Genomic DNA, 26,520 nt, shown 5'->3' on the forward strand with positions numbered 1-26,520 from the left:
AAGGCAGTCCAATAGAAAACTGTTAGGTACAACATAAAAAGAAAAAAAAGTTAATGCTTTTTAAAACACAACGTTATTGAAACGCAAGTCATTATAAAAACACTTTAACCATCCTTTTGTGGCATTTGTTTGACTTTCAATGTATTTGAAAAATTTAATATTTGCTGTAATTGAAAAAAACAATTAGAATTTACGGTTTTCGAAATTTTCTGTAGCTACGAAATGTTACTTCAGTAATATTTTAGTCGAATTTGAATTAAAAGATTTTTATTCTTTTCTCGGCTTATCAAAACTGTATTACGTCAAAAGTTTTCATTAATAACAGATCACCCTGGGATAGAAAATTCCAATGTTAAAAATACATATTTCATATTTCTCATTAAAATCAAGGGGAATGACATATCTTTTTCTAACTGGAAAATCCAGGTTTATACATTCATAACCGTTGCTAGCCGCTGCTAACTGAGCAGCAGTTAGACGCGGTTAACGACGGTTAGCAACGGATAAATACGCATATTTTTCGATTAGCAAAGGAAGTGTCATTTCCCCTGATTAAAATACATCCTTATATTTGCGATAACCAAAAAAAAGTGATGGGAAAAATGTACGTTGTAGCAACTCTTTGACTCTTTCACCAATAAATTTTGAAGATTCCTCAGAAGTTGAAAGCCGATCAAGTCTAAAAAATTTTAAATGCACAGATTTGCTGTTTGGAAACAAAACATCTCAATATAAACAAAATATTTAATAATCCAAGAAAATTATTTACCTAACGCCAAAAAAAAACATCGTTCCTACCAAAACAAAACCACAATACAAGTTCAGCGATATGCATGTATTGGTAAAACTAGCTTTGTACCTGCTACACCGAGCTCAATCTGGGTGTAGCATTTTCTTGCACCGGTGCCAATCGAGTGTCAAAACGGAACAGTACCTGCGAATAAACGAACGGTTTCGGTGCAAGTTTGCTACACCCGGTGGCAAAGCGGTGCATGCGGTGCAAATAAACGAATTCGACATAAGACTCATGTATCGTTAGCTCATGAGAATAGACAGCAGCACCTACTCGATTTTCGACAAGGGAGACATCAGTGTTACGTAAGACGCCATATGAAATACATCTCTACAGATATCCAGATGTCCACTCTTCCTAGGAAGAGAATTCCGTGAAAAATGTCCTAAATGGAAAATTACAAGCAATTTATAAGATCTCTTCGAGCAAGGGCAGCTTTGTCCCAATTCATTAAAAATGGAAACCACCATGTGTGTGTTCATCTGCGGTTCACAGGGGTGTCTTCTTGTAAACCGAGTACCCATGGGCGGTAAGTGCAAGAAAGAAAGTGCTCCTTATTTGAGATGAATGTAGTGGGACAACGTCAAAGAAAACTTCGAGCGTAACTGTGGTATAGTTGAAGACACCGCCAATAAAGTACATCCTTTGGTTGATTTTGATTGGATTGTTTTCACTTCCCCCTTTTGCAACCATACAATACATCCATAGGCCAATATTGGGCGAACAAAAGATGTGTAAATTCATGTGATTTATAGACCCTATGTGGGTTATAGACCCTAAGTTTTACCACCGGTTTTCCGGCGTTGCCCGAAGGCCGTTCAAGATTTTTTGATTCTGGAACTCAATATGGGGTGTCCAGGAAAGCTTGGAATCAAGAATGACTCCAACGTACTTGATCTGTTCAGTCAAATTGATTTCAAAATCAAAGAGCCGGAAAGCTCGAACGCCATTGCGGTTTCGCCTTTTCTTCAATAGAACAATTGATGTTTTACTCGGATTTACCGAAAGGCCATATTGGCGATACCAGACGTCAACTACCTGTAGGGCGCTATGCATCAGTTTGCTGATGCACATACCAACTAACAATGTTAGGTAGTCGTCGGCAAAACTGTGGGGTATGAACAAAGCTGAGTAGCATTCCCCACGCGTGTATTTCGCCTAGCAAGCATCAGTGACAGACAGCCAGCACCATGACGGGGACGTCGTCAGTGTGATGCTGCCTCATTGACGAGTGGACTGTTGGCGGAGCAAGTCGCCATCACCGTGAGGTTCCGTATTATGCCAAGTGATTCTACTGCAGTTTGCTAAGATGGCTGGGAACGGATTGGTCCAGTCTGAGACGAGACTCGCGAAGAGGAAAAAAAGCAACGTCAAGTGCAGCCCAACTGAGCTGTCAGTTGTAGCCCGTTTAATTACGTTACCTAAAACGAGGAAAGTATTGCTATCCGAGATAAATTCTGAAGCCAAAATTCACTCCGAGCAGCATTTTCTTCTCCTGTACTGTCGAAAATAAATTGAAAACAAAATATTCCAATGATTACTTTGCTTGGCGATTGTTGGTGATGCAAAATTTCACTTCAACATGATTTTGTGCGTGAATGGGATTCAGTCACACTGCATGTGAGGTGATGCGGTCACGTACGTGTTTGAACCAACAGCCCAAAACATAATGTCAACACAGATAGGAAGAAGAAAAAAATAACAAAGTGGAGAAAAAGAAGACCGTCTTCGCGAGTCTCGTCTCAGGGTCCAGTGAGTTGCCCGGCATTCACATTGGCGATCCTGCCAGGAGTGCATCATAATCAATAACAAGTTAATCATAAAATAGGTAGAATCACTTGGCATAAAAACAGTGAGAGAAAACAAATCGTTTTGGTGTGTGAAGTGTGTGGTGGTGCTGCAAACACAGTGAAGTGGGTGTTGCAATTCTGCGGTTCCTGACGAAAGCTAGAGCGCGGAAAGTTTTTGTTTTTCCAACCGCGTTCTGTTTTAGCCTTGGTTCTAGCACAAACACATGAACAAAGGCGCGGTGACGTGGTTGATTTTTGTTGTCGACTGGTAGCACGCTGTTTATAGGTGGTTGGTCGGTCGATGATTGCATGCATGTTTCTTCATGTTCTTGCTCGGCATGGATGGTCGCGCTTTTGTTGATTCCTCGGATCGTACATGCTCGTGTTGTCGCTCGGTTGAACGGTAAATGCAAACAGGTTGATGTGCATGATGGTAGAGGTGTTTGGCTATTGTGAATGTTGCCGTAAAATACTCGCGGCGTTGGTTGGTTGGGTTGGTTTTTGCTCGGGTTTTTGGTTGGGCATATTAATGGCGTGTCGAACCGCCGAAAATTTTTCTGCATAAGGAAAATGCAGGGACGTGTAATGAAAACCGTCCAAAGAAAACGGCATTTTTGGATAACCGCCGAAAATTTTTCTGCATAATGAAAATGCAGGGACGTGTAATAAAAACCGTCCAAGGAAACGGCATTTTTGGATAACCGTCGAAAATTATTCTACATAAAGAAAATGCAGGGACATGTAGTGAAAACCGTCCAAGGTAAAGGCGTTGTTGGATAACCGCCGAAAATTTTTCTGCGTAAGGAAAATGCAGGGACGTGTAATGAAAACCGTCCAAAAAAACGGCATTTTTGGATAACCGCCGAAAATTATTCTGCATAAAGAAAATGCAGGGACGTGTAGTGAAAACCGTCCAAGATAAAGGCGTTGTTGAATAACCGCCGAAAATTTTTCTGCATAAGGAAAATACAGGGACGTGAAATGAAATCCGTCCAAGGAAATGGCGTTATTGAAAAACTGCCGAAAATTGTTTGCACCAGGAAAATGCAGCGATGTGTAAAGAAACCCGTCTAAGGAAATGGCGTTGCATGATAACTGCCGAAAGCTGTGCGTAAGGAAAATGCAGGGACGTGTAATGAAAACCGCCCATAAAAATTGCATATCGTAAAACAGTTTAAAATTCGAAGTACGCAATGAAAACATATCTACTGAAAATATGTTGTAGAACCTCTTTCGAGCTCGTTTTGTAGAATCTATTCTCGTATAATGAAGGACATTTGTGTGTTATATATGGTCCATCTGTACCATCACATTGAAACATTGAAAATGGAGTTGTATGATATACGGTATCTTTAGTCTGATAAATCTCAAATTCGTTAATCTCTTGTTTTTTCTTTTTTGACAAATAATTCTTACAAAATATGTTCGTTTTCGTTGAATGCGTCGAATTTTCGGAATCGTGAATAACGATTGATTTGAGTGAGAGAAAAACAGGGCCGGCTACATAACCTTGAAGGAGAGAAGACGCATCACCCAACTGCGTGTGTTGTAGTTATTTTTATTGGAGCTCGGCAAAACCCCATATCTGATCGGTTAGCATTGTTATCAATCAAATGATATAGGTTCGATATTAATAAAAGTGCGTTTACTAAACAAAAAAGTAAATGTGGCCATTCGTCTTAATTCTTGTATCTTCAAGTGTATCTTGTTGCATTGGTGCCATAAGGATGAAGAGAACGAAATCGAGGGTTTGAGCGTAAAAATAACAAGCCTGCTAGTAAGAAAACTTTTTTTTTTCGGAGAAGAGGGAGAATGTGGGGTATGAACAAAGCTGAGTAGCATTCCCCACGCGTGTATTTCGCCTAGCAAGCATCAGTGACAGCCAGCACCATGACGGGGACGTCGTCAGTGTGATGCTGCCTCATTGACGAGTGGACTGTTGGCGGAGCAAGTCGCCATCACCGTGAGGTTCCGTATTATGCCAAGTGATTCTACTGCAGTTTGCTAAGATGGCTGGGAACGGATTGGTCCAGTGAGTTGCCCGGCATTCACAAAAACCATAAGTAGAAAAGCCGCGATTATTGAGTTGGCTCAATAGCGTATCTGCTACAAGATTCCTGGCAAGACTCCCCTTGGGGGGCATCCACAAACACTCAATTTTCTAATCGCTGCTTGAAGCTATGTCGAGAAGAGATGTCGGTTTTTGAGCATTTGGTAAATCCAATTGGAAATTATTAGAGATAGGGTAAAAAATATAATTTGGACATGCACTGCGATGTGTGTCTTGTTCCGGAGAGCTAATAAAAGTAGATACTTCTTAAACAGACCCTATTCTGATGACTTACGTTGAAAATACGCTTAACAATTAAGAATTTACCTCAACATTATCGAAAATGTAAAATGTTTCACTAAAACCCCTCAAATGCACAGGTATGCAAGACGACATACACATCACAGTCACGTACAATATTCACCTCAAAATCGTTGTATTAATAATTGTAAGAAATTTGAAAGCATTATTGCAATGAAAACTGGTCAATAAAGAAGAATTGGGCAGCCAATCTCTTAACATTCATCTAGAACGCCTAAAATAGGTGGTGTCCAAAATGCATTACAAGTTTTCTACTGTAAACATATTTTGGTCATCTAAAGAACTACATGGGGATGCTGTGCGATTGCATACTTGGAGGCGTATTATGTGGTTCTGGCGATATTTCCTCGATGTTAACAAAAACTGTAATAGTTATGAAAATAGATGCCTGTTAAGCGGAGAAATTTGATTATTTACAAGAAAATATTTGTTAATTTATGCTACTTTCATGATAAAGCAGTATTCATGGCTAAACATGGAGTTAATTGCCCTGTCCAAATTATATATACATAAGCGACCCGATTTTGTCAGCCCCTTTTTGGAACACATTTTTTGCTCTCTTCGAAAACCTAAACAATTTTCAAACTTTTAATCCCTCTATGGTCTGCCCTTTAGCTGTAGTTTGATGATAAACATGGAAAAATTGGTTAAAGTTTGATCGTAAGACAACGAGAGCAAAAAGTTTATCGCAGAATGGGGCTGACAAAATCGGGTCCTTACTGTACCTGTGGGTGTCCGAAACATATATTCGGAGTCCAAAATGCAATTCTAACAGGCGATTGTAAATTGTGATTTTCTCAGCCTTAAGGTGAATATATAACGAAGCCACACCTGCACAAATCTGAAAAACCAAAAGACGGATTGCGCTGAAAAGTTGATCGATTGGTGACCCGCTGGTGGTGACCAATCGATCAACTTTTCAGCGCAAACCAGCCCTCGGTTCTACAGATTTGTGCTTTAGAAAAATTCGAAGTGTGGCTTCGTTATATATTCACCTTAAATGCGTTCGTTAAGCTTTTCATCAGTAGGAACGCAAAGTACAATCATATTATCAGCGTAATAGTAACTTTGTAAAATAATCAATTCCTTTCTAAGGAAGCTAGGGGATGATTTTTCTAAAGTTGTCCTCAGCCTGTCCAAAATACATGAATTACCCTATACCATGACTTCGGGCGGTTTCCAATGTGGCATTGAAAGGAACGTTGTCAAAAGAACCTTCGATATCTAAGAAAACGTCCAAGCAATCCCTGAACGAGTGCCTTCTTAATATCGTGAACAACCTTGTGTAAAAGAGTCACAGTAGACTTTTCGGATTCGTAAGCATGTTGGTTCACATAAAGAGGCACATCGGCCAGATGAACATCACGGATGTGATGATCGTCAATGCGTTCTAAGCATTTCAGAAGAAAAGAGGTCAAACTGACAGATCTGAAACTCTTTGCTTCTTCATATGACGCACGACTCACTTTCGGAATATTACAGTAATATCATAGACTAATTTCAAGACCTCGATGTATCAAAGAAAACGATCAAATTTTGTGTGTCAAGTCCGGTACCCAATAATATTCATAGCCGTGTATTTTTTCCGTGAAATTGCCTTTCGTGTAAATTACATTTAGCGTGTTACACTGATCTGACAGCTCTGACAGTAAAGGGCTAAACATGAATTACGTAAAGTGGGTACCGAGGATTGTTCACAATCTGCGAACTTGACTGCGGAAAAAAATGCGACTATGACGCCGATGGTAATATCCCGCCGAGATTTTGCAATATACCCTGTAGCCAAACTGCAAACAAGTAGTTTTTTTCAAAACATGTTTAACCCTTATGTGGCCGACAGGGTACCCGTTTAAAAAGCACGGTGTAGAAAAAAGCAAAAAGTTTGTCGGACACATAACGGTTAGAAGAATCAAATCCCTCCTGAAGCAAAATATAAATAGGATGAATCCCATCTGCCCCAGGAGATTTGAAAGGAGTAAAGCTATTTAGTGCGCACTCAATCGATTCTAAAGTTATGATACTCCAAACCAAAGCCAAAGAGTCATAACTGCAAGAAAAGACATTAGATTTACCCGAAGATTTAATATCCACACATCCGGGGAAGTGTGTACTGGATAAACATTCCAAAACTTCCTCATTAGAGGAAGTGAGATCGCCATTAGGCAAACGAAATTCGTTCACTGGAAAATCCTTAGATTTTGCATGGATTTTGTTTAACCGATTGACTACACTCAAACTAGAAACATTGGTAGATACAAAGGCTTTTCCAGCCGGATCGTTTAGTAGACCGTAGAGCTTTCCAGTAGTCTCCGAATCAGCCGACCGTCTTCTGTTCCAACTCTTTCTACATTATTGCTTCCTGAGTTTCGCCAGATCAGAGTTCTACCAAGGGCATGCTTCTTCAAAAGCTTCCATGATGAAGGCCGTTAGAGTATCAACGGCATCATCTAAATCACTTGGAGTGTCAATGGATGGGGAGTATCCATGAAATTTGGCCGCAATCAAATCAGTGAAGAGATCCCAGTTGGTTGACCGGGGATGAAGATTCTTTATCTGACACATGCCAGAATTGATCAATTCGTGATTAATTTTGTCAAAGCAAAGCGTAATGTCTAACACTTCATCTCTAGCAGATACCATGAAGGTTGTGCGGTTGCCTATGTTAATAAATTCAAGATCTGTACTACTTGAGTATTCCATCAAACTGGAGCCTCCTAAGTTAATGTCTGAGTTGAACCAGAAGATGTGGTGAGCATTGGACTGAAATTTAGGTTTTTGAAGTGCAGTATGCGATGACTTGTATGAAAGCATCCGTAGGGGACGGTTCATCATGCGGTAAATACACCGAATAATAGACGTATTTCCTATTCAGATTTCCAACAGAAACATCAATTGTGATAGCATATACATCTCTAGGCTGACCAGATAGCAACAAGATAAAAACGGGACTTTTGAACTGAAAATACGGGACATGATGAAATGATGAAATAGGCTGATATGTATGGCAATGGCACAAATGTCCCAAATGGAGGATAACGTGCCTCTGGAGCCGGCCTTCTGATACCTGATTACATCTCTGGTGGTTAGTTCAGAGATGAGTGTAGCAATGATTGCGTTGTTGACAAGCACACATGCTCGAGGCATGACACGCGAGTTTCCCATTTTATTTTTACTGAAATTAGCAAACACCCGATCCACAAGGTTTCCTGATAGAAATTCCCCTTACGAAAGTATGGTTCTTGAACTAACGCCACTTGGGCTGTACCATTTTGGATAAGTCTGCAAAGATTGATCGTTGCTGTTTTTTTATGCTGAAGATTGATCTGAGCTATCCTAACCGGAGCCACTACCCAAACTAGGCAAAATTATACTCTTTGCAATCACAGCACAGCAAAGAACAGCAGCAATAAAACTAAAACGGTATCGTTTGGAAAACGCAGAAGACGAAGATACACAGAATACACTGAGTAAATCGCATAACCCGGAACCATATAGGTGAAAATTTGAGACTAAAGAAGGGTAGCTTATTGATTGTCTCGGAGAAACACAATGTCTACTCCACCATTGCTCCGGTTTGCGCAATAAGGATAAAATATTGTAGAGGGCGCCCTGTCCCCACAGGCTCCGTGAGCTATTAGGTTTTTATTAAACCAACCTAGCCATTCATTCCTAGGCACGGTAAGTGTTAGCTGGCGGGTGAATTTGGACAGTAGAAGTTTTCGGAACTCTATTTAGCAACTCCAGATGTGCTGTTGGATTAGCTTTAAGCTGTAAATATATTTATAATTAGAAAGGTTTTTAGTTTTAAGATTGGTTTTAGCTTACAGATTTCACTCCACTTTTGTTTACAAATTCACCGTGTAGCCTTTTTATCAATTTTTGTAGATTTCGTTACAGATGCTCTAGATATAAATAATTCATTATAGACACGTATTTCTTTGTATATAATTAAACTACTTACATATTTTAAGACGAAAGATAATTAAGGAAATAATATTTGTTTCTAGAAATAAGTTTTAATAATGCTTTGCGAATTCAATTTTAGCTCTCATCTACACTATCTATTTCTGTTTGTCATTGTCTATTGACACATCTATCACCATTCTACTGCTTGCCGTCAGAGTAACAGCGCACGGTGTCTTATATAAGGTGGGGACTATCGCCAACAGTAAGCATATATCCGCATCACACCATGAATTACGGGTCACCTGATAGTGGACTCTTTCCACCGGAACAGGCGGTCCGTATTGTTATTGTTACCCAATTGAGACAATCTCTATCGACACTACACATCTTCTTCTTCTTCTTCTTTATGGCTATACGTCCCGACTGGAACTTGGCCTGCCTCACTTCAACTTAGTGTTCTCGAGCACTTCCACAGTTATTAATTAAAGGGCTTTCTTTGCCTCCCTTCGCATGAATTTGTACATTGTGTGGCAAGTACAATGATGAACTATGCACAGGGAGTCGTGAAAATTTTCCCGACCGGAACGGGAATTGAACCCGCCGTCTCCGGATTGGCGATCCATAGCCTTAACCACTGGGCTAACTGGAGACACAGCTATGTAGGCTGATAGAGAAAGGAAGTTAATATTGACGTAGAACTTTTATGCGAGTGGGGTCAGCACAGTTATCAGCCAATTTGAACAATAATAGTTCTTATTAAATTCGAAATAAACTACAAACTGTACGATTAGCATGCTCATATCTCAACTCAAACCAGGTACAATATGTACACATTTTTTGAAGTTGCATCAAATGTATAACTCTACGACTTTGTATTTCCTCCCCCGCCAGGTTACGCCAACGCCAAGATCTACAGATGCGATAATCCCAAATGTTTACGTCCAACCTGCTACACATCGGGCGGCTCCAGCAAGGATGACAGCTTCCCGTGCTACCGGCCGGCCTGTAGCGGTCGCTTCCAGCTGGTCCGTCACGTGAGTTTTGTCGATTGTCCCGGTCACGACATTCTTATGGCCACGATGTTGAACGGTGCCGCCGTCATGGACGCCGCCCTGCTGTTGATCGCCGGTAACGAATCCTGTCCGCAACCACAGACCTCCGAGCACTTGGCGGCCATCGAGATCATGAAACTGAAGCACATTATCATCCTGCAGAACAAGATCGATCTGGTCAAGGATACCCAGGCCAAGGAACAGCACGAACAGATCGTCAAGTTCGTGCAGGGTACCGTTGCAGAGGGTGCTCCGATCATTCCCATTTCCGCGCAGCTGAAGTACAACATCGAGGTGTTGTGCGAGTACATTACCAAGAAGATCCCGATTCCGCCGAGGAACTTCACGGGTGCTCCTCGCTTGATCGTCATTCGATCGTTCGACGTTAACAAACCAGGATGTGAGGTGAAGGATTTGAAGGGCGGCGTCGCCGGTGGATCTATCCTGCGTGGTGTGCTGACCGTTGGCCAGGAAATTGAAGTCCGGCCTGGTTTGGTCAGCAAGGATGCCGATGGCAAGCTAACATGCCAGCCGATCTTCTCCAAGATCGTTTCACTGTATGCCGAACAGAACGATCTGCAGTTCGCCGTGCCCGGAGGTTTGATCGGTGTGGGAACCAAGATTGAACCGACCCTGTGCCGTGCTGATCGTCTGGTCGGACAGGTGCTGGGTGCCGTCGGAGCTCTACCGAAGATCTTCGTTGAGCTGGAAGTTTCGTATTACCTGCTGAAGCGATTGCTCGGCGTCCGTACCGAGGGCGACAAGAAGGGCGCCAAGGTGCAGAAACTGACGAGAAATGAGATGCTGCTGGTCAACATCGGATCGCTCAGCACCGGCGGGCGGGTGGTCGCTTCCAAGGCCGATTTGGCCAAGATTGCCCTGACGAATCCCGTGTGTACGGAGAAGGACGAAAAGATTGCACTGAGCAGACGTGTCGAGAAGCATTGGCGGTAAGTTGAATTTAACATCATTATTATATTCGCAAAGTGGCTACTTGTCTCAATTTGTTATGATCCTAGGTTTGTTATGCTTAGATTTCTGTCAAACAACACTAATAAGATATTTTTTTAAATTTATTTTTCAGTTTGATTGGATGGGGACAAATTCGTGGAGGCACTACTATCGATCCGATCAAGAAGTAAAAACAAACACATTAGTTAACCAATCTAGAATCAAGTGACACAAGAAGGACAAGCGAGCGAAAGCAAGGGAAGCCGATAAATATACCTACAGAAAACACAGACACACACACGCAAGCAGACCGTTATTTAATCAAACGAAGGAACGTGTTGGGGAGAAAACTAGAACCTAGGTAACTAAAGAGTTGAAAGCGTTACACAAGAGGCGGAGGCGGAGGATAAGTTCTTTAAGTATGCGCGTTCTGTATAATCTTCTAATTGATATATACAACCAATTTAGAAGCGATCGTGTTTGTACATTCGGTGGAACAAAAAAGAACATCATTGCTAGTATATTTATGAAAGGGGAAAATGCTGATCTAAAGAATTTAACGGATTATCCATAGAAAGCATATAAGTTTGCGTTTGCAAGCTGCTGAACCTAGGTTAGTTTATGCAATCCGTCTTTCCACTTCACGTGGAACGCCATTGTCTCATGTCATAACTTACCTTACCGGTCAGACTAAGGCCTGAGTGCCCTCTGCTGTACATAGGAGTCGTCTCCATTCTACTTGGTCCATAGCTGTGTGTCTCCAGTTCCACACTCTGCGAAGGGTCCGCAGATGGTTCTCTACTTGATCGACCCACCTAGCTCGCTGTGCACCACGTCTTCTTGTACCGGTACCGGTCGGATGACTCTCGAGAACCATTTTAGTCGGGTTGCTATCCGACATCCTGATGACGTCACCCATCCACCGTAGCCTCCCGATTTTCGCGATGTGGACGATGGTTGGTGCTCTCAGTAGGTGATGCAGCTCGTGGTTCATTCGCCTTTTTCAAGTGCCGTCTTCCATCTGCACTCCGCCGTAGATGGTACGCAGCACCTTCCGTTCGAAAACTCCAAGGGCGCGTTGGTCCTCTGCACGTCGGGTCCATGCCCATAGAGGACTACCGGTCTAATCAGCGTTTTTTAGATAGTTAACTTCGTGTGACGGCGAAGTTTATTCGATCGTAGAGTTTTGCGGAGTCCAAAGTAAGCTCGATTTCCTGCCACAATGCGTCTCTGAATTTCTCTGGAGGTGTCGTTGTCGGCGGTCACCAGCCCAAGTACACGAATTCTTCAACCGCGTCGATTTCATCACCGTCGCTAGAAATTCGGGGTGGCGGGCTCGGTGATTCCTCCCTGGAGCCCTTTGCCCTTTGCCACATTAATGACCACATTAAAATGGATGAACAAGTGATGTGTGGGCACGTTGTATTCGCGTCATTTCTGTAACACCTGGCGGATGGCGAACATCTGGTCCGTTGCGTTGTAACGCGTTCACCCATGAATCCAGCCTGATATTGCTCCACGAATTTTCTTGTAATCGGTGAAGATGACGACATAGGATTTGAGAGAGTATCTTGTAGGCAGCACTCAGTAGTGTGATCGCGCGATAGTTCCCGCAATCCAACTTGTCGCCCTTTTTGTAGATGGGACACACGTACGATACCTTCCATCCATTCCTCCGGTAATACTTCCTCTTCCCTAATCTTGGTAATGACCCAGTGTAGTGCTCTCACCAGTGCTTCTCCACCGTGTTTTGGAAGCTCGCTTGGTAGTTGATCTGCTCCAGCGGCTTTGTTGTTTTTCAACCGGCCAACCTCCTCCTCAATCTCTTGGAGGTCAGGGGCCGGAAGTCTTTCGTCTTGTGCACATACTCCTAGATCTGTTACCACGCCAACTTTGGTACTTGCAACGTCGCCATTGAGGTGCTCATCGTCATGTTGCCGCCACATCTCGACCACCTCACGCTCGCTCGTGAGAAGATTCCCATGATTATGTCGGCTTGTGACACCAAGCGTCCGCGCGAGCGGTTCAGCCTCTCGTAGAACTTCCGTGTTCCGCGCCTGTCTATAACGTTTCTCATTTGCCCTCGTACGGTGTTGCAACATTCCTGTCCGTGCTGCATTCTTTTCGTTTTTCACATTCGCCGTCGTACCAGTCCACGGTGGGACGAATGGCCAAAAACGTGAACTTTTTTCAGCAGCGTCTTTAAACGTGATTTTATCGGCATGGTGTCTCCGGATGAAAATTTTATAAAAATAAGGCGCGTCCAATGGCAACTTTGCCACAGGCGACGCTGTAAAAACCCAACTTTTTTGTTTGACGTTTTTTCAATATGGTGTCTTCGGCAAAGTTGTAGATATGCTCAATGCAAATATCTTTGCCGAAGACACCAATTCTCTATCTCTTCGTTATTTCAAGATACAGACGTATTTTTTGAATGACCCCCCAAAAGTCGTATCTTTCATATATTTCGAAAACGCGCAGTTTTAGAAAGATACAATGTTCTACAAAGTTATGTAAGATGTCAAAATAAACAACTTTGTAGAAGTGAATAGGGTTCTAAAATGTCAATGGGGGTAGGTTATGGCAATTTTTGAGTAAAAAATAGCCGTTTTTCAAGGCTCAATAACTATCTTGGATGCAAATGGATGCAAAGTAAACCCCACTAGGTTCAATATGTATTACTATTAGTAGAATATCCTGATATTTTCGGCTGTATCCTCGAGTATCCTTAGCAGGGGTTCTTAAACTTACTAGAGCCTATTTTTGACGCTAAAACAATAATATAAGTTTTTGTATGTCATTTAGAACCCCATCATCTTCTGTGAAGTGATAAATATTAACTATTCGCATAATTGTATGCATTATTTCGCCTACAAAAATCAATAATGATCGAATTATTATCATATTATTTAAAAACACTGCATAGAAGTAGCTAAACCAGTCGGTCATATGTGGTCGGCGTTCAGTCAGAGTGGACCGCGCGATTTTTCGGGCAGGTAAAGATAAGCTGAGGAATTCGTTAAACCTGAACTTATCGACGTTATTTTGATGCAGATGTGTCATTACATAAAAGAGTAATAGTATTTCTGAAAATAATACCAGAGGTTTGAAATTTCAAGTGCTTGCAGGACATTTCAGGCCAAACATTTCAATAGGTCCTATCTGCATTTGAGAGGCTCTCTTTGTTTACTTTCTCTTTCAATTATTGCATTGTAATGGTACACTTTTCAACTATTTTTGCAGTACAAATCAAAAGACGCTTGTTTTAACCATCGTTCAATGCAAGGAGACAATCATACAAATGAACTGCTGAGATATTAACGAAAGAGAGGGAAACCAAAGAGAGCCTCTCTTCTGCAGATAGGACCTTTAGACATGTTTGGCCTGATTTGCTCAAAATCATTAAAAAAAAACAGATGGTCCGGTCTGACTTAACGCCGACCATGTATTCAAGGGATCTCACCAGCAAGCAAATGCACATATTATTTTTTAGCACTTATAGTAATCGAAGAAAGTTAACTCATATTAGATCACTACATTTCTAATGTCGATTAACCAATTACTAATTTTCTAATTCACTTAAAGGTGTCAACATGCATGGGATTTTTCGATCGCTGTGTGAATGCTCTATATAATTCCTGCATGAATGCAAATAAGCTTTTGTAAACAAAATGTTTTATTGACGATTTCTAGTTATCAAAAAAGTTGGTGGGGGCTGGCTCACCAACACTTCCGGTCCGCTTTAGTGCTTTATGCATCATTGTGGCCAGGTGTTGTTCTAGTTTTTCCAACTGTATTGTAAAGCATGAGCGGTGATCCTTGGCATTCTTGTGTAAATTGGGGTACTCGGAATGTTGATCGATCACCGATTATTGCTGGCAGATGCAGTGGAAAGTTTGTCTTAATACGTATCAATCGTCTCTGACAAACGAGAAAAACTGACCTCACTGATTACCTGTCTCTGAGCCAAATTTGGTATAGAGTCTTCAGTCTCCGATTAATCGCTTCATGTTTGATGGAGGCTTTTAATCCAATGGGTTACATAGTCGCTATCAGAATGCAGAGAGTAATGTTCCGCGTAATATATCACAAATCAAAAGAGGTGCGGTACATTACGTGGAGCGGATATACTGAATTGGGTACCAGACCAAGTCCCTGCTGGGTGGCACGAAATAGGTGAGCCATAGACAATAGAATCGTCAATGTCGTAGGGCATAGTATGTGACTATTGTCGAAACAACACTATTTTTGGTCATTGTCCAACCAAAATCATAAGCGGCGTCCACTTACACTAAGCGCATAACTATGTTAGGGTCAAGATTAGGATGAAACCTTTGTTAAAATACAGTGTATCAAACAATTGTCCGTACAGCCAATTCTTTGTCAAAATACTTTTTCATTCAAATGTTAATAACTTTTTTATGCATCAATCAGAAACGCTGAAATTTTAACCAATCATATATTAAAGCTCCATTAGTAAAATTTTGAGCAAGATCGAATAAGTTTTCTGAAAGTTATAGAACTTTTAGTAAAACTTATAAGATTTTTGAACACATTTTTAAAACATCATATCTCAATATGTACTCAATGGAATTTTTTCAATTTTTTTTGTGTTACATCTCGAACCTTAGGCTTTCATAGGCAGCCATGTTTGGGGTTTTATATTCACTACAAAAAATATGAAAAATGTGCGTTTGTAGTTGACGATGTTTTAAAATTTACCATATTTTGCACATATAATCTGCCAAACGTTTTCCACCAATAAAAGTGCATTAACTGAACGAAAAATCCATAGGACCTACTCTTCATATGTAGTTTAGTAGGTCCTGTATAAAAATATATCATTAAGAGAGTTTAAAAAAGTTGAAAACACTTGGCACTTTTATTGATCAAAATATGACAAATTTCCAAATGACACTCTGAACATATACAGATTTTTCATATGTTTTGTAGTGAATATAAAACCTTAAACGAAGCAGCATATGAAAGCCTTAGGTATAAGCTGTAACACGAAAAATATTGAAAAAGTTTCATCGAGTACATATTGAGATATGATGTTTTAAAAATGTATTCAAAAATTTTATAAGTTTTACTGAAAGTTCTATAACTGTCAGAAAACTTATTCGATCTCGCTCAAAATTTTATCAATGGAGCTTTAATATATGGGTTATAATTGGTTAAAATTTCAGCGTCTTTGATTGACGTATAAAAAAGTTATAATCAATTAAATGAAAAATTATTTAGACCAAAAAATTGCTGTACGGACAATTGTTTGATACACTGTATAATAACACTTTTTAGTTTGTGTAGTTAGTTGAACTAGAGTTACTTTTTATTGAGACATTTTCTGTAGGTTTATTCTGGATTACAATACATTAGCTGAATTATTTTATAACAGTAAACAACATTATTCCTTCTTGATAAAAGATGTATGACCAAAAGCATTTCAATGTGGACATAGAATAGCCAAACTATACATCTGATCAGATATTTTTCCGGTATTAAATTTGGGGTGGAGAGACCAATGAACCAAACCTGCTCTACTGTCTTCTCATTTTGCCGCTTCCTATCCTCAATTGAACTTATCTGACACTAGTTAGGACTGTCTGTGGAAGATCTGGGTTTCTAATTCTGTGTAGGACTTGTTAAAACGGGATGCCTGATATGTACTGCGGACAAATGGGCTGGAAGCACTGAGCAATCACAATTACTGTCGTACTAATCATATTAAATGCATGCTTTTCTACTTACATCGCGAACGTCGCCAACCGGCAAAGAGGACATGATGAAAAAACGCGAGATGGCCCTAACAAAAACTAGAAAGGCGATGAAAATGGTCACCGATGCAACGATATGGAAACAAAATAGATGAGAAATTATCGACCAAATCAAAATCTATGAACATATCGCTAATGTTCTTTATCATTCTTTCTTTTTCTCGTTTCAGCAACAAAATCGAAACTTCTCTACTATCTCTTCATTTTCTGCCTCTTCCCATCCAATTCCCACATCTTCTTATATCCTCTACCCCATCTATTTAATGTATCTGACACTTGTTGGGACTGGTAACGCCAGCGCCTGCCTGTGGAAGATCCCGGTGTGCTAATTCGGTGTAGGACATGTTAACGGGGGAGGCTTAGTAGGTCCACATCTGCCTACAAGCAGATGGGCTGACAGTTGTCGGCCTGGGTGTGGACTGAGCAATTACAATTACAATTACGATTTCTAGTTATCAAAAAAGTTGTGGATATGCACAACATCTTTGATGAAGAGTCAAAAATCATAAAAGTTGTTTTGGGTTTGTGTTGAAATATTAGAACTAATTTAGTGAAGCTGTTTCACCCTATTACAGGCTCAATCAAAAGTTACTCGTGCCATGTGCTTATTGAGCTTCCCGTATAAATACACACACTCTCCCACTTGTTCGGCACCTGTCAAATAATTATTGTTTTCGATAGCTGAAAGTGCTCCTTTTCATTTCCTCAAATCAATTTGTAGTTATGTTTGAAAGTTAGGAAAATGAATACCAATGCTAAAGCAGATAATTTCAGGTTTTCTAGACTTGCTGTTTGTTCGGTTACTATACGTGCTAAAAAGAATATGTATATTTCTGGCGTTCGATTTGAATAGGTCGTATGTTATTGTTGACTGTGATTCCTATGCAGATTCGACGTATTCAAATCCAATGCCAGATTTACATTCATGTTTTGAACACACGAATAAAATTTGCTTGCTGGTGAGATCACTTGGATACATATGACCGACTGGTTTAGCTACTTCTATGCAGTGTTTTTAAAATAATATGATAGTAACTCGATAATTATTGATTTTTGTAGGCGCAATAATGCATACAGTTATGCGAATAGTTAATATTTATCACTTCGCAGAAGATAGTAGGGTTCTAAATGGCATACAAAAACTTATATTATTGTTTTAGCGTCAAAAATAGGCTCTAGAAGATTAAGAACCCCTGCTAAGGACACTCGAGGATACAGCCGAAAACATCAGAATATTCAACTAATAATAATACATATTGAACCTAGTGGGGTTTGATTTGCATCCATTTGCATCCCAGATAGTTATTGAGACTTGAAAAACGGCTATTTTTTACTCAAAAATAGCCATAACTAACCCTATTGACATTTTAGAACCCTATTCACTTCTACAAAGTTGTTTATTTTGACATTTTACATAACTTTGTAGAATATTGGAACTTTCTAAAACTGCGCGTTTTCGAAATACACTGAAGTTTTTTTTACGACGGTAATGGTCCCGCGTAAAAAAAAACCGCGTAAAAAAAACCGCGTTATTTCAAGACCCGTCGTAAAAAAAAACCGCGTTATTTCAAGACCCGTCGTAAAAAAAACCGCGTTATTTCAAAAAACGTCGTAAAAAAAGTCAAGTCACGTTAGATGTGGTGCTGACTATTTTACGCGTGTTTTTGAAAAAACGCGAATTTTTTTTACGACGGTTTTTGAAATAACGCGGTTTTTTTTTACGACGGGTCTTGAAATAACGCGGTTTTTTTTTAGGACGGACCGCGTAAAAAAAACCGCGTAAAAAAAACCGCGTTAAAAAAAACTTCAGTGTATATGAATAAAACGATTTTTGAGGGGTCATTCATAAAATACGTCTGTATCTTGAAACAATGAAGAGATAGAGAGTTGGTGTCTTCGGGAAAGATATTTGTATTGAGCAGGAGTTCCCAACCTTTTTGAGGTGGCGGCCCCCTTTGAGAATTGTCAATACATCTGAGGCCCATTGAAAAGTTTTAGAAAAAAAATATAAATTAAATGAACAAAACCGAGTTTTTTGGATACAGTGACGTAGCCAGAAATTTACTGTGAGATGGATTTTCGATTATCAATAATACGTTTTTTTTATTCGACACTCACATTTTGTAAACAATAATAATGTGTACATTCAGTTTGAGTCGTAGCTGAAATTTTTTTTATCTTGTGAAGGCGTTTTATACTGAAAATTTGTTCCTCAAATTGTGGCCAGAGATGGAAAATGATGAAGATTGCAGCTGAGCAGACACAAACCAAAACAAACATACTCTTGAACAACAGGGGCCCGAGAATACTCGCACTTCTTTATTCGTGAGTAAACGAAGCTTGCAAGCACTCGCATTTGATTCGCGAAGCTTCGTGAGTATTTTGCATTTTAACGAAAAACGCATTTTAACGACTGGCAGTGCTGCTTTTCAGGAACAATGAAGCATAAAGCATTAGCTTATGTTGGATTATCACTGGATTTGCTATTATAAGCACAATAAAATGCACTTCACACACCTCCACTAGTTCTTCACGAATAAAAATTCACGAGTGTTTCTGTTTTAGTTTTGCTTCTTACTCACGAAGCAAGCGGGTGCGAATAAACTCGCACACTGTTTACTCTCGGAATCGTGAGTAAGCCTTGTGTTGGCTTTACACTCGCGAATTGCTTCATGATGAGAGTAATTCCATCACTGATTTTGGCCTTTGGGGGTGGCGGTATACAAAATTAAAAATTGATATAATTTGCACAAAATAGAATAACAACAATTTCACAATTGTTTTGGTAACATCGCGGCCCCCCCTGGACTGGCTTAACGGCCCCCCAGGGGGCCGCGGACCACCAGTTGGGAACCCGTGGTATTGAGCATATCTACAACTTTGTCGAAGACACCATATTGAAAAAACGTCAAACAAAAAAGTTGGGTTTTACCTGGTTTTACAACGCCGCCTGTGGCAAAGTTGCGAACTAAAGCTAAACGCGATTGGACGCGCCCTATGTTTATAAAATTTTCATCCGAAGACACCATGCCGATAAAATCACGTTTAAAGACGCTGCTGAAAAAAGTTCACGTTTTTGGCCATTCGTCCCACCGTGCAGTCGTTTCTGTGATTCGAAGTCGCAAAGCCTAGTGCTGCAGTCGAGGTACTACCAATGGCGGATCGGATCTTCAAGTGTAGCTGCTCTTCCGTTGATAGGGCCACTGCTAACTGCTGCGAGTAGTCTTGAGCCACTTCTATGTTACACAGCTTCTCGATGTTGAGCCGTGGCATTCGACTTCGACACGTGGTAATAATCGTCGAAAGTATTGAGCGCATGCATACAGCGACTAGGTAGCGATCCGAATTTATATTCGCACTGCGGTATGTGCGGACATTGGTTATATCCGAGAAGAATTTACTGTCGATTAGAACGTGGTCGATTTGGTTTTCTGTTTGATGCTCGGGTGATCTCCAGGTGGCTTTGTGGATATCTTTGCGGGGGAAGAAAGTGCTTCGGACTACCATACCACGGGAGCATGCAAACACATACTGCAAAGTTTACGCATCGCTGGCCGTTATCATTCGATACGGCGTGCAGGCTATTTCGCCCGATTACCGGGCTGTACATTTCCTCCCTGTCTAAAAAATGCCTCGTACTGTGCTTTAATGAGGCCGAAGATTTTCTCAGGGACACCCCTGAGTCTGAGGACCTCACACGTATTTGCGTGATTGAGATATGATCGAAAACTTTTCCGTAATCAATGAACACCAGCTAAAGATGCAGACACTATTTTCGTGTCCCTTTTTGGATAGTTCTACTAAGATTCATTGTAACAATTTTCCATACCAAATACGTTGCAGATTTGATGCAGTTGTGCAGATACTATGGGATCAGTTTTGAGCACCTCGGCTACATGCGATCGACCTCCATGACTCATTTGATACTACGGATGGCTGTTTCTATCCCTAGCAATGATGTAGCTTCATCGGGTCTGGTACGTTTGGCATAAGGACGTTTGGCATATCGGACACTTGGCATAAAGGACATTTGGCATAAAGGACGTTTGGCATAATGGACATTTGGCATAAAGTACGTTTGGCATAAAATGATTTCAGTAAAAAATGAACTACATACTTAACCCTCTACTTCCCATGGTTGCTCTAGAGCACCATCGATTATCGACGAACTCCGGACAAACGGAATTAGATGAATATGATGCAATAATTTTTAGAATATGGTTATAACCTCATAAGGTTAATCCAACTACTAACTACTTGTTTCAATAGTTGAACTATTTATAAACAATCAAAAACCTATTGATTTACAACCAAATTTTTTTTAATTAATTTCGAAAAATTTAGCCAATTTGCAATAATTTTTGTTCTACCACTTTTTTCGGAAACGCTTTTTTGGCATAGATATAGTCGTTCAAAGTCGTGGGAAGGAAAGGGTTAACGTAAAAGAAGGATAAGTATACAAAAGAAGGATAATACATTATAATGCATTAGTTTTTATGGATAGGGTGGGGCGGGGCAAGATGGGTCGCGGGGCAAGATGGGTCAGTGCCATTTTCGGGCGCATTACTCATGTTTTGATTATGTTAATAATTTTGTTAGATGACCAGCATGAATATACAAAAGTTTGGGGCATTGATTGAAAAATTATTCACTCTCATTGGAAATAAAAAATAAAATGGTTTTTTGCCATTTTTCTTATGCGATACATTCCATATATTCTCCATATAAACGGCCGCGGGGCAAGATGGGTCACCTTCAATTTTGAACGTATTTTTGGAGCATTCAAAAGTTATTTATTTTTTATTACAAGACTATCTCATAAATGACTTCAATCAAGTGGAATGAACGCTCAAAATTATAACATAAAATTATGATAATTTTTTAGTAAAAACATCGATTTTCAAGTCGCCTCAGGACCACTCAAATCGTAAAGTTTTTTATATTCCAAATAAATTTATAAAATGTTTACCAGTAGCTCTTGTTTACTCAGTATGGATATGGAGCATATTTGAATGCGGAACAAATCTTATATTTTGACGTTTTTCGTTGAGAAAATGTTAATTACTTAAAAGGTGACCCATCTTGCCCCGCACTTTTTTCACGGCACAAAATCGATCACTTTTTAAAACTGCTTGTTTAACATCATATTTTGTATTTAATGAACTTTTTATCGACTTTTAGCATAGCTAACTAGTGTATTAAAGAGTAGCGGACGAATGCAAACCAATCCGATTTGTATTTACGAAGTTATGGTGATCCATCCTTATGCGACCCATCTTGCCCCGCCCCACCCTATAATATGCAGACAAGGATGATTTGCTGGAAAGAACCATTACCGGAATCTAACTTGCTTGTATCGATGAAGAACAGCCTATATACAGAAGAAAGAACATTCCCCTTCCGAAAAAAAATCAAATTCATGGAAGCAAAATGTTATTTCCAAAATAAGAGATCCAATATAATGCACCAACAACAAGTTTGCCTTCTTTCCTTTGAAGGCTGTTCTTTAATTTTTCTCCAGAGGGAAAATATATTTCACATATTCTTTATGCCAAACGTCCTTTATGCCAAACGTCCCTTATGCCAAATGTCCTTTATGCCAAACGTCCTTTATGCCAAATGTCCTTTATGCCAAACGTCCTTATGCCAAATGTCCTTATGCCAAACGGCCTTATGCCAAACGTACCAGACCCGCTTCATCGTAGGCATGACAGTGTCATTGACATTTTTTTTTCTCGGGCATCGTCGCATTCATCTTAATCCCACTAAGGTGATGTGAGACATGTTAGAGGAGGCGATTGCCGTCGGTATTGGCGACTTTCTCACCTTCGTGGGCTAACCTTTTACTTCCTTCTTCAGAGCCGTTTAGCGCTGACGGGCTACGGCTTTGGCTCCTCGTGTTTTCACTCACTCTATCGCAGCCTTGGCATGCATTCCTTCGCAGAGTACGGTGCATAACAAATGAAAGAACTTTATTTCATTTGATTTTAATTTAACAATAGATAATTGATAAATTGATCCATTTCGGCGTGAAGGAATAGGTAAATCGCAGTATTTCTGAAAACATTTCTTTATTATTCAACATTCATGGGGTTTCACAGGGATTCGAATCGTGTTAGAGTATCAGAAAGTTCTTTGATCTTTGCTCCTGCATACCTAACCTATACGTACATAATCGCATTGCGATATTATCTAAAACATAGAAAATTCTGTACACTACTCATATTGAAAAATAAATGTGAAAAAAAAACAAGCTAAAGATAATATCAGACAATCGAGTCTATGCCATCTTTTGGTTAACTTTAGTGTTCCGAAACGATACCATTACCGTTTTGTTGTTGTTTTTTGAGAAATAATTGTATCTCAATATCAGATCTTCTCGAAGCAGTGCATTTGTGGTACAACTTTGAAATATAACCTATAACAGACGTTTCTATTAAAACCCTGAATATTTTACGTTACTTTCAGTTCGTGTCACTTAGTGCCAAACAGAACCAAAATAAAAACATATCGCTTTTGTTGCAAATAAGTCTCTTTGAGATTCAAATAATTCGAACGAAGTTAAACCTCCTTTTTCCTTATCATTAACATTGACTTGAGAAAAAACAGCCTGATGGTACGTTACCATCTGGCCAAGTATATAGAGTAAATCCTTATATATCTAATCCTTACAGTAACAATACTTCCGCACTTCCGGATCCTTGTCGTATATACAGTTGGCTTGGGTGCCGTACTTGTTGATTCGAGAGATATCGCTCAGCTTGACTCGATACTGATTGCTGGTGGTGTCGTGCAGTACGCTGGCCTCGTAGATCGCCTTCCCCGGGTTGGTTACCAGCTTGACCTGGTACATGTCGTGGGCGATCTTCGTCCCTCCTCCGCCGGAGCTGAAATCGCCCAGAAACCCGTCGGTGTCCTTGTTCTTCCGGAACCGGACCAGATCGTCGTGGGGTGAGAGTTTGGCGGCCCACTTGATCTCGTCCAGGCTGAGCGTCGCGCACAGCCTTCGGTGCCGTTCGGTGTAGCGGTTGATGAAATCTACGGTGGCCATTGCCGCTCGGAATACCTCCTCCGAGGCGGTATCCTCGATGGTTTCCCAATTCAGGCAGGCACACCAGTGCGGTTCGATGTACGCTTCGGCACAGGACCGGTTCTGGGGGATGTCGTCGAACAGGGACAGCGCACGGCTGTGCGCTGGACGTTGTTTCGATCGCAACGTCTGAAGGTCTGAAAGGGAAATAAGCAAGGTATGTTATTCGGAGTTCATTAGCCGAATTCCGGATCAAGTTCTATAGGAATTCTTGAACAACTTTCTTGTTCAAATGTGAAATGGTTCAAAATATACCAATGCAAAATGGTCATAACAAAGCTCTCAGTTAATAACTGCGAAAGTGCTGATAGAACTCTAAGGTGTGAAGCGCAGGCTTTTTCCCAGTTGGGATGTTGATTCGTCATTGATATGCGGCTTGCATTTTGGTGAAACGTTTTTAAACGCACGAGAAAACACCATCATTGCTGGATAAATTAATTCGGTAATGTTGTGTAATACTCACTCAAAATGTCCTGAAGCGTTTCGTGCACATCGAAGGGCGTCGTCAGCTTGCGCAGGTTACTCCTAAAGTTCCGATACTGTTCGGTGTACTGCCGCTTGAACCATTCGGGAAAGGTAAAGCTGAAAAATGGCAACCGCTCTTCCTGTTTGCCCTGCAGGGTATTCCGCACCTCGGCGAACCGATTGCCGTGGTCGGACATCATGACCAGTATCGTGTTGTTTAGCACTCCGAGCTGTTTCAGTTCCACCAACCAGTTGGTGAGATCGGTATCGGCCACGCCGACCAGATTGATCGAATCGTGCGACAGTTCCCCGTGGAAGCTGAACACGAATCGCGGATTCGAGGGGTAGCTTATCATAAACTCTTTGGTGTAGTCCAGCATCACCTTGTGACGAGGTTGCGCCCCGGCGCACAGTCTTTTGTAGTAGCTCAGTTGGCTCTCGATCGCCAGGTAGTACGTGCGCATGTAATGATCAGTCGGTTGGGCATCGAAGCCGTTCAAGCGATACGAGAAGGTTCCGATCTGTGGTACGTCCTCGTTAAACGCGGTAATGTAGCCGTACCGCTCGTATTCATCCCAGACCATCGGGTAGACGTTAACGAACTCGGAGTTCTTCATTCGCTTACGTGTTTCCGGTAACTCCAGCTCGGTGAAACCCGTCAGCAGCGGTATCAACGCTTGGGGTGTTCCATCGCCCACTATGTTGTACCCCTGTAGAACATCCGCCTTCAGGTATTTGGTGAGGTACTTGTACGCTTTGGGTAGCTTACGAATAAACGCATTCCGGCTGAGCGAATCAAACCCCATGATCAGTACGTTCAGGGAGTTTTCTTTGTTCCAACTGCGACGTCCGGACAGCTCCGGGTCCTCTCGAATGCCGTAGATGATCCCAGTCCATCGGTAGCGCGACTCGGTCCAACACTTAGCCCGGGCAAAGTCACTTCGCTTCAGCGTGTAGCTGTGAGTCGTTCTCACCGGTGTACTGTACTGAATTTTGTAATCGTCGGACCGGATAATGTCCGCTATGTCGCAGGTGATCTTCCCCCGGGCTTTCACCACGTCCGGTTTTATGATGCATAGGGATTTCTGAAAAAAGGAATTGTGAAACTGATTAGTGGGACACGGCCCTTAGTTTCTAGTTAAAAAAACGAAGTACATGTCAATGTGTCTACAATAATTGATTCATTTCCCATAAGTTGATCATATCTAGTGCCCAGGCCCAGCTTAGGCAACTAACTGGGTGGAAGTAGGTTAAGATGAACACTCGTGAGTCCTGATTAACGCTGATCCGGCTCATAGCTCAGTCCCCATAAGGGCCTTAGCCAACCCTCGGGTGGCCTCACTGCTTGCATAGATAACCACCAGGATCATTGGCAACTACTTCATTTGCAGTGAGGGATAACGGCTCTAAGGTGGGGCCCAATAGAAATGACGACTACTAAATCTATGAACAAGAACAATGTGTTTGAGAGTAGAGAGGCGAGGGAACGGTCACTACCAGCGAGTGGCGAGAGATCGCCACTACCAGCGAGCAGGCGGCAGGAGGTTCAACATAAAGAGCACGAGGCGGCGCAGAACTGGTCGGAAGAAGCGCAGATGACTGGCGCGGAGCACACGCGGGCGGTGGAACGCAACAGGAACGGTCTACCAAAGACCAAAGATGTTGATAGTTGCCGAACAGCTGGACGACCTGATCAGTCACACGAGTGGGCAGGCTACCATCAGCAGGGACCTGAAAGAGGGGCCTGCTGAAGCTCGGCAAATCGCTGGCTCTGCCCAAGAAGGAGCATGATCTCCTGGACGGAGGAGACGCGGCCCAAGAAGCGTCCGAAAAACCAAGCAGGAAGAAAGGGACTGTCAGCGTGAGTAACCATGCTGCCAAGTCGGTTGCGAAACACGCAAGGGGCAGGGAAACCAAGTCCCAAGAGGCTAACCCTAAAGAGGAACGGTGGCCATCCCGACCAATGAAAGTGTAAAGTTAATTATTTGATTTTCGGAGGTACTCTTATAAAAACGTCTAACTCGGTTGAAAGTCACGATCCAAGAGATCGATACATTAGCTTTATTCATGCTTCGTACTTCTGTGCTATAAATCCGAATTCACTACAGTGTTCATTCCATAATAAGGTTCATTCAGTATAATGCAAAGGGTTCCGACGCTAGGTCGAACATAACAGTTCTTTCCCCTTTAGTAAAACGAATATCTATTCAACGATTTTACAACTTTGAAATCCTCAATTAAATTATTTCGACAAACTGTTTATATCACACGTTCAACTCTGAATTATGTAATCGTATTCCAATGTTTTGAGCTTATTACTATTTC

At 41.2% G+C, this 26,520-nt stretch overlaps 2 protein-coding genes across 2 annotated transcripts in view; one reads left to right on the forward strand and one right to left on the reverse strand.

Moving 5' to 3' along the window:
• Window positions 1-11,333, forward strand: part of LOC109401480 (eukaryotic translation initiation factor 2 subunit 3) — a 41,749-nt gene extending 30,416 nt beyond the window's left edge. The window contains exons 3-4 of the mRNA XM_062857492.1: window positions 9,752-10,862; window positions 10,997-11,333. Of these exons, the coding sequence (XP_062713476.1) occupies window positions 9,752-10,862; window positions 10,997-11,054 (1,169 nt within the window). The 3' untranslated portion in view covers window positions 11,055-11,333. The remainder of the gene's footprint in view (window positions 1-9,751; window positions 10,863-10,996) is intronic.
• Window positions 11,334-22,692: 11,359 nt separating this feature from the next.
• The window catches only part of LOC109410453 (uncharacterized), a 39,923-nt gene continuing 36,095 nt past the window's right edge, over window positions 22,693-26,520 (reverse strand). The window contains exons 4-5 of the mRNA XM_062842604.1: window positions 24,194-25,280; window positions 22,693-23,867 (exon numbers count right to left, since the gene is read on the reverse strand). Coding sequence (XP_062698588.1) covers window positions 23,302-23,867; window positions 24,194-25,280 — 1,653 coding nt within the window. The 3' untranslated portion in view covers window positions 22,693-23,301. The remainder of the gene's footprint in view (window positions 23,868-24,193; window positions 25,281-26,520) is intronic.

This window comes from Aedes albopictus, chromosome 3, assembly GCF_035046485.1.
Source record: "Aedes albopictus strain Foshan chromosome 3, AalbF5, whole genome shotgun sequence".
In the NCBI taxonomy this organism is placed as follows: domain Eukaryota; kingdom Metazoa; phylum Arthropoda; class Insecta; order Diptera; family Culicidae; genus Aedes; species Aedes albopictus.